This window comes from Podarcis muralis, chromosome Z (genome assembly GCF_964188315.1).
Source record: "Podarcis muralis chromosome Z, rPodMur119.hap1.1, whole genome shotgun sequence".
Classification (NCBI taxonomy): Eukaryota; Metazoa; Chordata; class Lepidosauria; order Squamata; family Lacertidae; genus Podarcis; species Podarcis muralis.
Genome location: NC_135673.1, coordinates 48289828 through 48303321, shown reverse-complemented (window position 1 = coordinate 48303321; position 13494 = coordinate 48289828). Strand labels below are relative to the sequence as shown.

At 45.7% G+C, this 13494-nt stretch overlaps 1 protein-coding gene across 6 annotated transcripts in view; it reads right to left on the bottom strand.

Moving 5' to 3' along the window:
- DOCK11 (dedicator of cytokinesis 11) overlaps positions 1-13494 on the bottom strand; it is a 144138-nt gene that overhangs the window by 116053 nt on the left and 14591 nt on the right. For all 6 annotated transcript variants that reach the window (XR_013391387.1, XM_077922590.1, XM_077922589.1 and 3 more), the window contains exons 2-8: positions 11137-11253; positions 9993-10082; positions 8580-8662; positions 7638-7707; positions 4702-4797; positions 1504-1638; positions 562-739 (exon numbers count right to left, since the gene is read on the bottom strand). Coding sequence is in view for 5 of the 6 variants with exons in the window: in XM_077922590.1 (XP_077778716.1) it covers positions 562-739; positions 1504-1638; positions 4702-4797; positions 7638-7707; positions 8580-8662; positions 9993-10082; positions 11137-11253 (769 nt within the window). In the remaining variant the exon portion in view is untranslated. The remainder of the gene's footprint in view (positions 1-561; positions 740-1503; positions 1639-4701; positions 4798-7637; positions 7708-8579; positions 8663-9992; positions 10083-11136; positions 11254-13494) is intronic.

The window sequence follows — 13494 nt, the reverse complement described above, 5'->3', positions numbered from 1 at the left end:
AAAGCCTGCATTCGCACCATAGGACGCACACACATTTCCCCTTCATTTTTGGAGGGGAAAAAGTGCGTCCTATGGTGCAAAAAATACGGTAACTAACTTTCCAGGGGGCAACTAGTTGGTGGTGGCTGTGGCCAGAAGCGAAGGTGGGCGGGGCAACAAATGTCATTTTTACATTTGCACAGTAGGCTAGTTTCCTGCTTTGCAAAACTAGATGGCCCTTGGTGTGTTCCTTGCAACTCTACAGTTCTATGATTCTACACACCCCTCTGTCCTGCACCCAGCCAAACAGGAAAGAATCATAGAATAGGAAGGGACCATGACAGCCATCTAGTCCAATCCTTGCAAATGCAGGAATATTTTGCCGGACGTGGGGTTTAAAATCATGACCATGAAATTACGAGTCTCATGCTCTACAGACTGAGCTACAGGGCCAGTGAAGGTGCAACCTCTGGGTGGTCACAAGCGTCAGGCAGGGAGGCCCCAAGGGCCACATTTGCCCACCAGGTCCGAGGCTCTCCCCCACCCCACTGCGCGTAGGCGCCATCTTTATCACCAACAAACCTGGAATGGATTCCACAGCCTCCTTCTTCTCCTGCACCAGGCTCTCCGCATTGACTTGGATGATCTTCCTCAAGGTGAGCAGCCACTCCTCCATCTCCGGCTCGCTTTCAGCTGCCAAGTAGTGGCTGTACTTGTCCAGCATCTTGAGCTCAAATGCGTGGCGCCGCATTTTGGGGCACTGCCGGAAGATGGGCAGAACTTAGTGTGCTTTTAGGTCAGTAGGAGGTGCTGAACTCATTTTGCTGTCTATGGGAGGGATAGAGACTGTCTATAGGTAGGTGGCTGTTTAATTAGAAGCACCTTCCAGAGTCCAGATTGGGAGCCGGGTTGCAGCTCCTGTCAGTCTTGACTACGGAAGCGGGTAGAAGTTCGATTCAGTTTGCATTTGAAGTCGAATTTATCAAAACTGCACTTTCAGGAACTGTATGGGAACGGAAGTACACCCTACCTTTGCAGTTCACACTTATCTGAATCTTGCAGTTATCGCACCAAACAACATTTACAAAAATGCCCATATATTGGTGGGAAGATGTGTATAAAAAATGAATAGAGCAGTGAAAATAGCATACAAAAATACATTGTAGAAACCGCTTGCATAAATGGGTACATTAATCAAAACTGCTGACAAAAATGTGTTGATCTGGAGAAATGCTGAAAAACATTCATGAGGTGCTTCTTTTTAAATGCAAATTACTACAGAAACCTGGGCAACTTAAGATTGAAAAAAATGAGAAATGGAGAGAACAGCCACTGACAGATCCTTCCATCCCTAGCCCTGACCACTGGCCATGCTGACTGGCGGCTGAAGGGCAACAGGCTCCCCTTTTCTGGACTGTGGTTTCCACTGAGGTGGTCAACCTTTATTTGGCCTGTACCACTCAAAACTGTGTGTGGGGAGGATTCACAGGTTGGAACACTTCCCCATGCTTTGCAAGCGTTTACCTGCACGACATCAATGCATGAATCCAGGAAGATGCAGCCTTTGGATTCCTTGGAGACCTTTTCATCCTTGTAGGAGTTTAGGATGTAGGAGCCATCAGAAAGTTGTGTCAGGTAGAAGTACCTTCTCTTGAACACCTGCTCACCGTTGCAAAAGAAGGGGGGGGAGAAGAACCAAGAAATTATATTTCTGCTTCACTGGCACAGTGCAAGATCAATTTCTTTAGCACTATTGTCACAATCACAACAGATTCTGTAAAGCTGAGCTGTTGTTTCCCTAGCAGCACCCCTTGTTTTAATGATCAACACAGACTTGAGAGCTTTGATCTGCTGCTTAGCTTTGGAAGGCAGGGGCAGTCCTGACACTTAAACCAGCTCTTGCATTTCCTGCTACTGGGCAACAGGTTTGCACTGGCCTGCAGTCTGCATGCTGAAATTTGTTCTCCAGCACTGACAATCTGCAACTTTCCTGTGGCATCACAGGCCTCAGCACCAGAAGGAGAGTTTGGGTGCCATGTCTCTCTATAGTTGGATGGGACACACCTTAGAGCTGGGGGGGGGGGTCTAATGCAGCCCTTCAAACCTATCCAGCCTTGAACTCTCACAATTCCTTCCACTTGCTTGGATGGAGGGCAGAGGCTTGTTGAGTGTGTAGAAACTAGCATAATGTACAGAAGTAAAATATGTGTATTATGCATTCCGGTTTTGATTCTGGTCCCACCCACCACTGGCGTGGGGCCACTGGAGTTCCATGCCACCCGTGGAAGCAAGACACCCCCTTCAGGATCAGGCGGGTGTCTCTTTACAAGAGCTGTAAGGTGGGGGGTGAGCGCCATCCACTTCCTAAATGGAAAAATACTGTGCTGGATGGCTCAGGACTTAGAGAGGAATGCTAAAACTGGAAGAGGTTGTGCAGTTCTCCTAGTAGGCAATTGCTTGCTAGCCAAACCTGCAGCTTCATTTGCTGATGGCTGGAAGTGACTACATTGGTTTTATTTTATTTTTTAAATTAGCAACCTCAGCAGCTCTGCAGCAAAGTGTGCGCTACTAGCTAGGGAGGTTGAATGGAACACCTGCCACTTGACAGGACCATTGTGCCTGCAGTCCAAAGATTCAAGAGCCGAGCCCGATGTTAGTCACAGATCTCCTGCCTTCCAGGCCTGTGTGCACAGTTCGGTTCTTGAGCTCGAACTGTGGGTGCAACACACCGCTCTGCCCCTGCCAGACCAACTCCCCTGCTCCACTGAGATACAGAAAGAGCATGAGAACACTTTTTCAAGCAATTTGGTCAGAGCCAGGAGAATCAATCTGTGCCTCAAAAAACACATAGAGCTGAAAGAGGAAGCAGGAAAGAGCTTCACCCTTCCAACTTTCTCCTTCAGCTATAGGGAGAAAAGGGGATGCCCTCATCACAAGCACCCGTGCTGTTTTTCAGCTGGGGAGCACCAAAGCACAGTTCCAGCACCCCTCAGGTTGGTGCCATTACAGGCAAATGCTCCCCGTACCTGCGTCTTGCCTTTCTGTACTTCTGAGAAGCCCAAATGAACATTTCAAGTCAAAACAGAAGCTGGCTAGTGTGTGTGAGTCTACCCCTTTATAAAGATCTACGACTCTGCCTTGCTCCTAGCCATAGTTGGCCAAGCTACGGGAACGAGGCCAATTCGTATTCCCCTTTCTCAAATCCATCTCTTGTTTAGCAGTGGCGGGCTTTAAGCTTTCTAACCAGGCCTTCCGTTGCACAGGCATGTTTGAGCAATGGCTTTTCTGAGCTGCCCTGGCCACCATCCACCAGGATCTAAGAGAACAAGGGAGATGGGGGTGCATTTACCTGACCTGCACCAGGACTAGGGGTGACCCCCAAACAAGGTGGGGAGGCAGCCTGATGTAGGTTTTAACATCTCTGTGGGCAGTAAATGTGGGTGTTGTCAAAGCGGCATCTGTTCAGGGCTGCCCCGATTAGCCCGGTGACTTAATGTAACAACTTCATGGTGAGTTCTGGCACCTATTTTGGGGGGAGGGAAAGTACTGCCCCTCATCACCTCCTGATCAAAGGGGTGGTGGATGGTAGAGGGTTTCAGGGGTTCATGAGCACCAGAAGAAAACCTCAAGGATGTCATGCTGGTAACCTCTGACGCATACCTATGGAAATACGGTTTCCAGGATGCTGTTCATTACATGCAGAGCAGTGGATGAGAGATGGGGGAGGCCAGCAAATCCCACATGTTCCCCACTGCCTGGCAACCCCACTGATCTTGGTGCCTACGAGTTTCCTCAGAACTGGGAAAAGGAGAGTCTGCTGTGCTCTATTGCCACCCCTTTTTTCCATTGTGTGTTTTGTCCTGATGCTACTGTGGAGAAGGCATGGGAGGGATTTTTGCTGCAGGTGCTTGACGACAACAATTAATACCACTCAAGGTGAGCACATGGATGGTCTGGGGCTGAAAGGTGTTAAGTTACTCAAGAGCCACAGAGTGAGCATCTGTTGGCACAAAGTGGGGCCCTCTTTGTGTGAGAGAGAGAGGGAGGGAGGGAGGGGCTGGGCTGCCATAAGTCAAGTAGGGGGTGGTGAAGTGCTGATAAAATCATTGGTTGTTCAATTTGCTTGAATGTTTTGATTGTTTTTATCCAGGTATTTCATTAAATTGGAAATACTGGTTTTTGCTTCGTAATTATGCTTGTATGCCTGCTGACGGAATTGCTGTTTATTGGTCCTCCTGTTTATACAATTTCATAATGTGTGTGTGTGTGTGTGTGTGTGTGTGTGTGTGCGCGCGCGCGCGCATGTTCCTCTTTCTGCTTTTATTACTTCGTTCAATGAAGAGCGAGATATAAATATTGCAAACAAATAAGTGAAAAACTCCCCCACCAGTGTTCTTCCCATGCTCCTTTTCCAGAGTGACCCTAGGAGCCAGTCCTCAGAGGGTTGATTCACTTCCTCTCACTCTTGACTGGCTCCAAAGGGCAAGAAGACCTTTTCCTTGGGGGTTGGTTGAGCAGCTCTAGGGTGCTGGGTGCTGTGGAAGGGGTATCTGCTGCAGAAACAGTAGCAAGTCTTTCACACCCACACACCCCTTGACCCCGTGCCACTAAACCACTGATAGAACCCCCAGACTTACAGGCCTGGGTCCTTTGAAACTGTTTCCCCAGAAAAATGAAAATCAGACTCTTGTGCAAGGTGCAAGCACATACAACACCTCTCACCTTCATGGTGACTGTAATAGTGCTGTTGACATTGGCCTTGTACAACCAGCCTTGTTTTATCACGCCACCCTTTTGCGAGCATAGTGACGAGGAATCCTGGAAGAGCAAAAACAAAAGAGTTACTGCAATTCAAAGAAGGAGCTGCACTAAATCAGACCAGGCACTGCTTTTCCACCCTAGCCTTCCTTGAGCTGGTGCCCTACAGATATTTTCGACGATGAGAAAAGGGTCTGGCAAGCAACGCAAGAGGTGCAACGGGAAAGAACTGCCTCTTAGTAGTCCCATCTCCCTGAGATGTTTGGGCATGTGGGTGGGTCTGGGTGTGGCATACCCCACATTCTCTGCGGCAGCCCCTATGTTGTGGGATTCCCTTCTCACAGGGGTGCACCTGGTTCCTTCACTATAAAGCTCTCAGCAAATGCTGAAGACTTGCTTCTTTACCCTGGCCTGCAACACCTGGGAGTTGTTTTTTTCCAGGACCCACCCTATTATAGCAAATGTAAAATGTTTTAACTGCTTTCAATTCTGAATTTTAAATTGCTGTCGTCTGCCCTGTGACCTGCTGGTGAAGGGCAGGTAAGAAATTTAATAAACAATGATGTCGGTAAAAATAATAATAGAGGTTGCTCTTGTATTAGGAACTAGTGTTTAAAATCTAGCCACCTCAGATACCTTTGAATTGCATGTTTCCACACAAACACCCACCCAGTGGTTCATTTCTCTCTGTGTGTGTGTGCATGTGTCCCTTGTATGACCTTGTTCTGCTGCTCCACCAAGGGAGTTTCAAAGCATACAAATCAGCATTTGGTCACACATGTGAAAGGAGGGATGTGGAATCAAAAGCCTACAAAGGAAGCAGCTCTCTGAATGCCTTCTGAATTTACAGTTACACTGAGGTCAAACTGAAGTCCTACTCAGCCAAACTGAGGTCCTACTCCGAGGGCCTTCTGGTGGTTCCCTCACTGTGAGAAGCAAAATTACAGGGAACCAGGCAAAGGATCTTCTTGGTGGTGGCGCCCGCCCTGTGGAACACCCTCCTGTCAGATGTCAAGGAAATAAACAACTATCTGACTTTTAGAAGGTGCCTGAAGGCAGCCCTGCATCGGGAAGTTCTTTATGTCTGATGTTTTAGTGTATTTTGTTGGAAGCTGTCCAGAGTGGCTGGGAAAAACCCAGCCAGATGGGCAGGGTATAGTAATAATAATAATAATAATAATAATAATAATAATAATAATAATAATAATAATACTTTCAACAACTCCATGGTAAAAACTGTGGGGGGGATGAGTCTGCATTTAAATGGGAATCAGGACTTGCTGGATAAACCCTAATTGGATTTTTCTTAGTGTAACATTCCAGAACAGTTTAAAGAATGTATGGGAATAGGACGTATTCCCCCTTACAGAAAAAATGATTGACCAATTAAGGCTCACCAATTAAAACCAATTAAGATTGGCAAGAGGAACAAGGTGCAAATATACCTTTGTGGGAGAATGGCGGAGCTTAATTTCATTTACAAATTCTCCAGGAAACCAAAAGCCACTTCCAAAGGTTTATACTAACTTGTGGATCACTTAATAAGGGTGTGTTTTACAGGTGCAAAGTGCCACAAGTTGTGTTGTATGCATGGGAATACAGGTATGCATTTTGGAGGCTCTCTGGGAAAAATTTAATTTAAAAATGAAAATGAAAAGGGGTTGGGAGGGGAATGCCCTGTTTGCCGCTTGCTTTTACACTGGGCTGTTTGCACACCTCTGTCTGAGATGAGCACACGTGGGACAGCATCAAGGCTAATAAAAATAATAACAAATTTTTATTTATATCCCGCCCTCCCCAGCTGGATATGGGCTCAGAGCGGCTGACAACAATAAAATAATACAGCATTCTAAAATCAATTCATTATAAAATCAGTTCAAATCAAATTCATGGCAACCATTGGGCTCGAATTAGGAGCAGCGGCTACAGGAGGAATTGCTTGGGAATAAGTGTTCCACTGCAAAGGGGGAGATTCCAGATTAGCTTTAGATTAATCTATCTGGGATGCCTGTTACGGCTTCTAAAATAAGGTAATAGAACTATTCTCAGATGTGGCAAGCTGCTTCTCATTCTCTCTCTCTTTCACACCACCTCTGCAATCTGGCAGGAGCTAGACGTTAATTCGGCAAACAATTGTTTCCCCAAAACAATTTGCTTCTGTGATGTGGAGGCAAGGACGTAGGAAACCCTTCCCAGGAGATAAACCAACAGGCTCAGTCCCTCCTACACCCACAGATGCAGCTGTTTTCCCAACTGGGGCTACTTCCAATTGCAGCCAGCGTGGTGCAGAAGTGAGAATGCTGGACTTAAGATGACAGAGGCACAGGTTCAGTTCCCCACTTAGGGTGACCTTGGGGGCCAGTCAATCACTGGCTGCCTAACCTGCCTCTTACAGGGCTGACGTGAGGATACAGTGGGGAAGAAGGAGAGCCATGTACACCACCTTTAGCAACTTGGAGGCAAAGCGGGGATGTAAATATAATAAAAATAAAGATGTCCAGGTGTAGAGCCTGGCTAGGGAGAGAACTGGTGTTTTCCAGGAAAGAACTGGTAGGTTGATTAGCTAAGCATCCACTCCTGGGCCCTGTATAAAGGATGGTTCCTTTGCTTATTTACTTCTGGGAGTGTATACAGGCGTCTGGTTGGTAACTTGGAAAGCAGGATGCTGAATTGGCCTGAGCTGGCTGCAAAGCCCCTTTTAAAATTATGTTCTTTGTTGCTGGACAATGGCTTTGCGCACTTGGAAACACCACACGAATACTAAAAGTTGTCATTGTTGTTCTGTAACAATTGGAACTTTTAGCAAACAAGCTTCCCTTGGTATATGATTAGGAAAGCTTTTGAGTTACACAGAGCACTTCATCGGCTACCAGACAAAGGGCTGACCCTTTTCTCCTCACCTCATCTTTTTCAAAGTCTTCATCAATTTCAAACACGTGGTTTGGAATCTTGTCGGGGCTGAAGGATTTGCTAAGAGAAAACACACACAAACACACATTTATTTTATTTTTAAAAGACGCATTCATTAATGTTTTGCCCAACATGGCTGAATAACAAATGAATCCATAGATGGAGCTTCCAGAAAGGCATATGGGCAGAGAGGACCCGCTCTCTCGGGGGATGGAGCGACTTCCGAGGAAGGTGAGATAAGCAAAACTTTTTGTTTAGGCAGCTCTACCCAGACAAGTAATTTTAGTATGGGTAATTGTTTTTAAACTGCTGCTTTTAGTTGGATTTTGATAAATTGTATGCCAACTTGATTTTCATGTCTGATCAGTATTTTTAAATGAGTATTTTATATTGTGCAGCAGTCGCATCTGCACTTTGGAACTCCTTGCCACTTGATGTGAGGCAGGCACCTTCACTGCACCTGCTGGAAACATTTTTGCGTATGCAAGCCGAATCCGGATACGTACCAAGCTTACATGTGTTTGAATCAGGTGTTTAGCTGAACAGTGATGTTAATTATTTCTTGTATCTGGTTTTTTTTTAACTGATAATTTCATTCTTTTATTTCTGTATTCAAGGGATTCTTTTTACAATCAAATCTTATGGAATAAATAGTAAATACTGTTTTAGGTTTTAGGCTTAGAGGATTTTGCTGATTAAGAGGTATATAAAACTTGCAAAAAAAAATTATTATTATTAGTGTTAGCTGAAAGGCAGCAGAGACACCTCTGAAATGAAGTCAATGAAACAGAAATACTACCATGACCTGGGTTGCCTGTGTGAAGGGGAGGCAGCTAGAAGGATGTTTAAGGAACTTCTGAACATCCGGGTTTCGACATCCTACTGAAAGGAAAGGCTGTGAAGAGGCTGATTTCCCCTGGGGAAACACTTACCATGGCAGCATTCGGAAATCCCCCGAGTAGTCCTCATATTTGTAGTTCACTGTGTGCCAGTCTGAGCTGTAGGTTTTAATGCACTGTGAAGGAAATTGAATGCAAGGCGGTTAAAGTTCATAGCTGCCTTTGCTGCTAAAGACTGCAACAAAAACCAGGATTATAAACTTCAGTACTCCAAGGTTGCTAATTCATATATGAGGAACTACAAAATTAGATACAGGAAAGATTCACGTGGGTGCTTTGCTTCCTGCAGAACTCAACTGCCTCAAACTCATGTTTTGCACAATTTAACCTTCGCCCATTCTTTCAGTTTAGCTCAGTGGAACAGCATGCATCCTTCCCAGGAAGGTCTGAGATACACTTGGCTGAAACTCTGGATAGCAGCTTCCAGGGTAGACAATACTGAGGAAGTCCTGGCCTGGTGTAAAACAACTTCTATGTTCCTGTATACAGAGCTACTACATAGACTCAACTTGGTGGCAGAGCTTCTTCCTTGCATGCTCCTTGGTAGGGCCAGGGGTGACTCCTTGTCTGAAACCCTGGAGAGTCAGTGTAGATCAGGAACGGGGAATCAGTGGCCCTCAAGATAGTGTTGAGCTACAACTCCCACCACCTCTGACCAAAAGCCATGCAGATGCTGGAAGTTAAGGGTTCCCCACCACTTCTACAGACAGTACTGAGCTAAATATTATCAATTGCTTTGCACTTAAAATTGTTGTGCGCTTCTGAGATACATCGGCCAGAGGTCTGACTCTTATCTTGTTTCCCTGTCTTAATTTGCAAAATTATTTTAAAGAAATAATTTAAAGAAAGCCCTTCACAGGCGACGTCATGAGTGTCTATTCAGTTCTATGCTTGTCTGTCCTCAGCAGTTATTGTCATGCTTTCATAATTAAAAAGAGGAAGCAAGTCACACGTTTGGTTTTCAAAAAATAAATAAACAAACATCAATTTCCTCAGTTACTTTTTTTTAATGCAGAGTTCAACGAAGAAGAAATACCCTTCATTTTTGAGCAACACAACACAGGAAGCTTAAGTTCCAAATGCACCAACTCTTTCAAAAAGGGCCCAAATCTTCCCAAGCCTGCTGGATTTGCACCTAAATCTGAAGCAGCAGTTTACGGTTCTCCTAATGAAGCTACAATTCACCTGGGAGTTGTGGAAAATGTGGTACATAGATAAATTGACTATGGCAAAGTGTGTGTGTGCAGCTGCCCCATCCTGCCTCCAAAAACTGGGACTGTGCCCTAGAACTCTCTGGCGTCACTGCAGGGTTTCTATGTGCTTTTGGAGCATGCAGAAAGGACTATTTACCCAGGTCTCTCTCTTTTCCTTTACCTGAAGGGGGAAAGGAGCAAGACCTATTTTGCACGTGCACCCCGTCAGTATCACAGCCTTCAGGACCCTTACCTCCTGGACAAAGAGACTCTGAGCCTTCTTCAGAGCATCTTCTGGCACTGTAGACTGAACAGTCCTCCTCTGGCGCCCGACAACAGAGACCTGGAAGGGGGAGTAAAAGCAGTCAGAGGCTGCAGAATGACTAGAGTTGTAAGGGGGCTTTGCAGATGGATGGAAGAGGGAGGAGCACTGCTCTTGTGTCCTGGTCCTGCCTCCAGGCTTCCCACTGAGGACCCTGTTTGGCCCCTGTGAGAACAGGATGGTGGACCAGGCAGACCAATGGCCTGATTCCTAGCGCTTGTAGGTTCTTATGAGCTACAATGCAGATATGTCTACAGCAGGCATGGGAACTTTTGTTCATCCCAGATGCTGCTCATCCACAACTCCAGCAAGTTTGGCCACAACATGGGCATCTGAAGGACCACCCTGCCCTGAGGGGAGGGGAGACAAAGAAGAAACAGTTTTCACCCCCTATACAAACAAGTTGTTTTTCTTATTCTTTTGTAACCTTTTTAAAAAAATTGTGCTTATTGTTGCAATAATCTTATGCAAATCCACACTGCAAGATCTGCCTGCAAAGTGGTATATAACTACAATCAATCAATATATATATATATCTAGAGGGTCAAAGTTCCAACGTAACAATTCTGCATGGCAAAAGGGCAGCATATCCGGTGTGAATACAAAAGGAGTTTGCAGGAGCCCAAGAGCCCTCTCCTGTCCTGCAATTCTCAGCAACTGACATTCAGAAGCATTGCTCCTGCCTCAACTAGCAGTCACTGATAGCTTTCTCCTCCAGTTGTTTGGAGCGGTGGAGTGCTGATAGCACTAAGGCTGCAGGTTCAATCCCCGTATGGGACAGCTTCATATTCCTGCACTGCAGGGGGTTGGACTAGATGATCCTCAAGGTCCCTTCCAGCTCTACAATTCTAGGATTCTATTAAGTCTATGAATTTGTCCAACCCTCTTTCAACAATAAAGATGCAGGCAGGTGCATTCATCAATTTCCAAGACTGTGTTCCTATTGTGTGCTGCTCAGAAGTGGCAGTATGAAGAGGTATAAATAAATTATTCGAACAAGCAAAAATGAAATGAGGTGACCAGCTTGCAGCTGAGACCCAAATGCCAAGGAGGAGAAGCAGCAGCAACAACTCACAGAGGCGTCTTCCATGGGGAACATAAGCAAGTCCCGGAGAGGGTCGCTGTAGATCTGCGCTTTCTTTTGGGAGACGACATTCTCGTAGTCCAAGGGCTCAATCACCTTCGTCTTTTCCTGGCAGGAGACAAGACAACACACAGTCAGGTACTGCATAACGCCCCATTAACTGTGATTGCCTCACTCCATAGGCATCCACGACAGCACTTTGACTCACAGAACCAGCACTGCTACAAGTGCCATGTAGTACTCGTTCTGCATTTATAAGTATTCAATCTTTTGGTGTGGCAGGGTGTGTTAGGGTACTAGCAGCAGCAGCAGCAGCAGCAGCAAACTGAGTGATGAGACCATGGCATATCTTCCAACAAACCAAGGTTTACAACTTCCCAGGCCCTGCATTGTTAAACTATGACTGAAAACATTATAACTTCTTTGCACCTTCTAGAGGGAGAACTAAGGTTTTTTTTGGGATGGAATTATGCAAGCCAGGCTATGCCATATCCTGGAACAACCCCCTTACTGTACACCTCAGTAACTGGTATGTTTTGCACACTGGCTTCTTCTCTCCACTCCCAAATGCTTTTGTATTTTGATATTCCAAAAGTTGGTTGTAAAACCACTTTGGGCACAGCTCACTGTGGGAAGCGCCATACAAAGGAACTAAAGTGAGGAAGCAAAAGTGTGAGCAGCGTCAATCAGTATATCCATCCAGTTATACAACTGCCCCAAAATATGTTTGTGCATCAGATCATTTGAAGAAATCTGCACATTTCTGGGCTGGGAAGTGGCAAGCTCTCCCTGGGGGCTGTGTGTGTGTGTGTGTGTGTGTGTGTGTGTAAGAATAAAGCTTAAGCTGTGGGAAAGATGTTCATGAGCAGCCTTATGGGGGTTTGGCCAAAAAAGGGTCCTATGACTTGGTCTCCAGCCAGTGCCCTGTGATGGGCAGAGCTCTTCTGCTGAATGAACAGCAGCTCACCTGCAACTTTGCAACAAAAATGCTTAACAAAACAAGTACACGAACAGAAACTGGTGAGTTCCCGCAGTTTTCAGTTAAGTGTGCAAAAATGAAACACTCTCTCCCATATACACCCTGCCTCCGTTTTTATTTATTTATTTATTTATTTAATTCACACCCTGCTCCTTCCTCCCAGAGGAGCCCAGGGCACCAAACACTTGAATCCTAGAGCTGGATGGGACCACAATGATCATCTAGTCCAAATCCCCTGAAATGCAGGAATCCTTTGCCCAAAGTGGGGCTCAAACCCACCGTCCTGAGATTAGAGAAGGTCTCCTGCTCTACCAACTGAGCTATCCCTCAGAGAGAGATGAAGCAACTGAAAACATCTAAAAGCAGTTCTAATACAGATTTGTTTATCGCAATCAAGACCAGCCTTGCAAAGGGGGAAAGGTTGTCAGCAGATGCCACAAGATTGAAGGCCCAATTCCTACATTTGAGGAAGAGAGCTCTTGATAAGATGGCATCTGGGGGATGCTCTCATCTGCAGAGCACAGTGATCACTTGGGCATCATCTTGACTCTTAATACTGGAAGCCACTTGGGGTAGAGACCTCTCCTATGCTTTGTGAAACACCAGTGTACACTGATGACACGACATAAATAGCCACTACGTGCACACACATTAAAAGCAGTGCAAATTGCTCCTGCACTCTGGAAATGTGCTTGGATTCTTTTGCTATAAAATAAAGTTATTAATAACTCTTGTGTGTCCTTTGAGTGGTTCTGACTCTGATATCAGAGGGAGCTTTGATTCAACTGCAGCAGAAGCCAAGGCGATGCATTTAAACCGTAGCCACTCTCTCCCTTCCTTGGGCATTCTTAGAATTCTTAGGGGTGGTTAATCTGCAAAAAGGAACAGATTTATGAGTCCAGTTAAAAGCTCTGCCACTATTGCATTTTCAACACCCTCCTGAGCTGAGGCAGCGACTCTGACCCGGTTTTTTTGATCCTTCTGCAAAAGGAGAACTACAGAAGGACTGGCTGGGTTCACATCCTGGCCCTTTCAGCTCCTGATTCTCCTTTAGCCAGATGCATTTATATCTGGGTTAGGGCAGAGAAATGTTAAGCAAGGTTTCTAAAGAGTAAAATGAAATAGCCAAGAAGGATAGTACATTATCGCTAAAATGCTGGAGATTTACTCCTGGCAGAGTCTAAACACAGCAAGAGCTTGTTGGATCAGGCCAATGGCCCGTCTAGTCCGGCATCCTGTTCTCACAATGGTCAACCAGATGCTTGTTGGACGCCTGCAAGTAGGTTTGGAGCACAATAGCCACTTCCCCTCCTGTGTTTTCCAGCAACTGGTATTCAGCAGCACTGCTGCCTTTGACTGTGGAGGCTGAG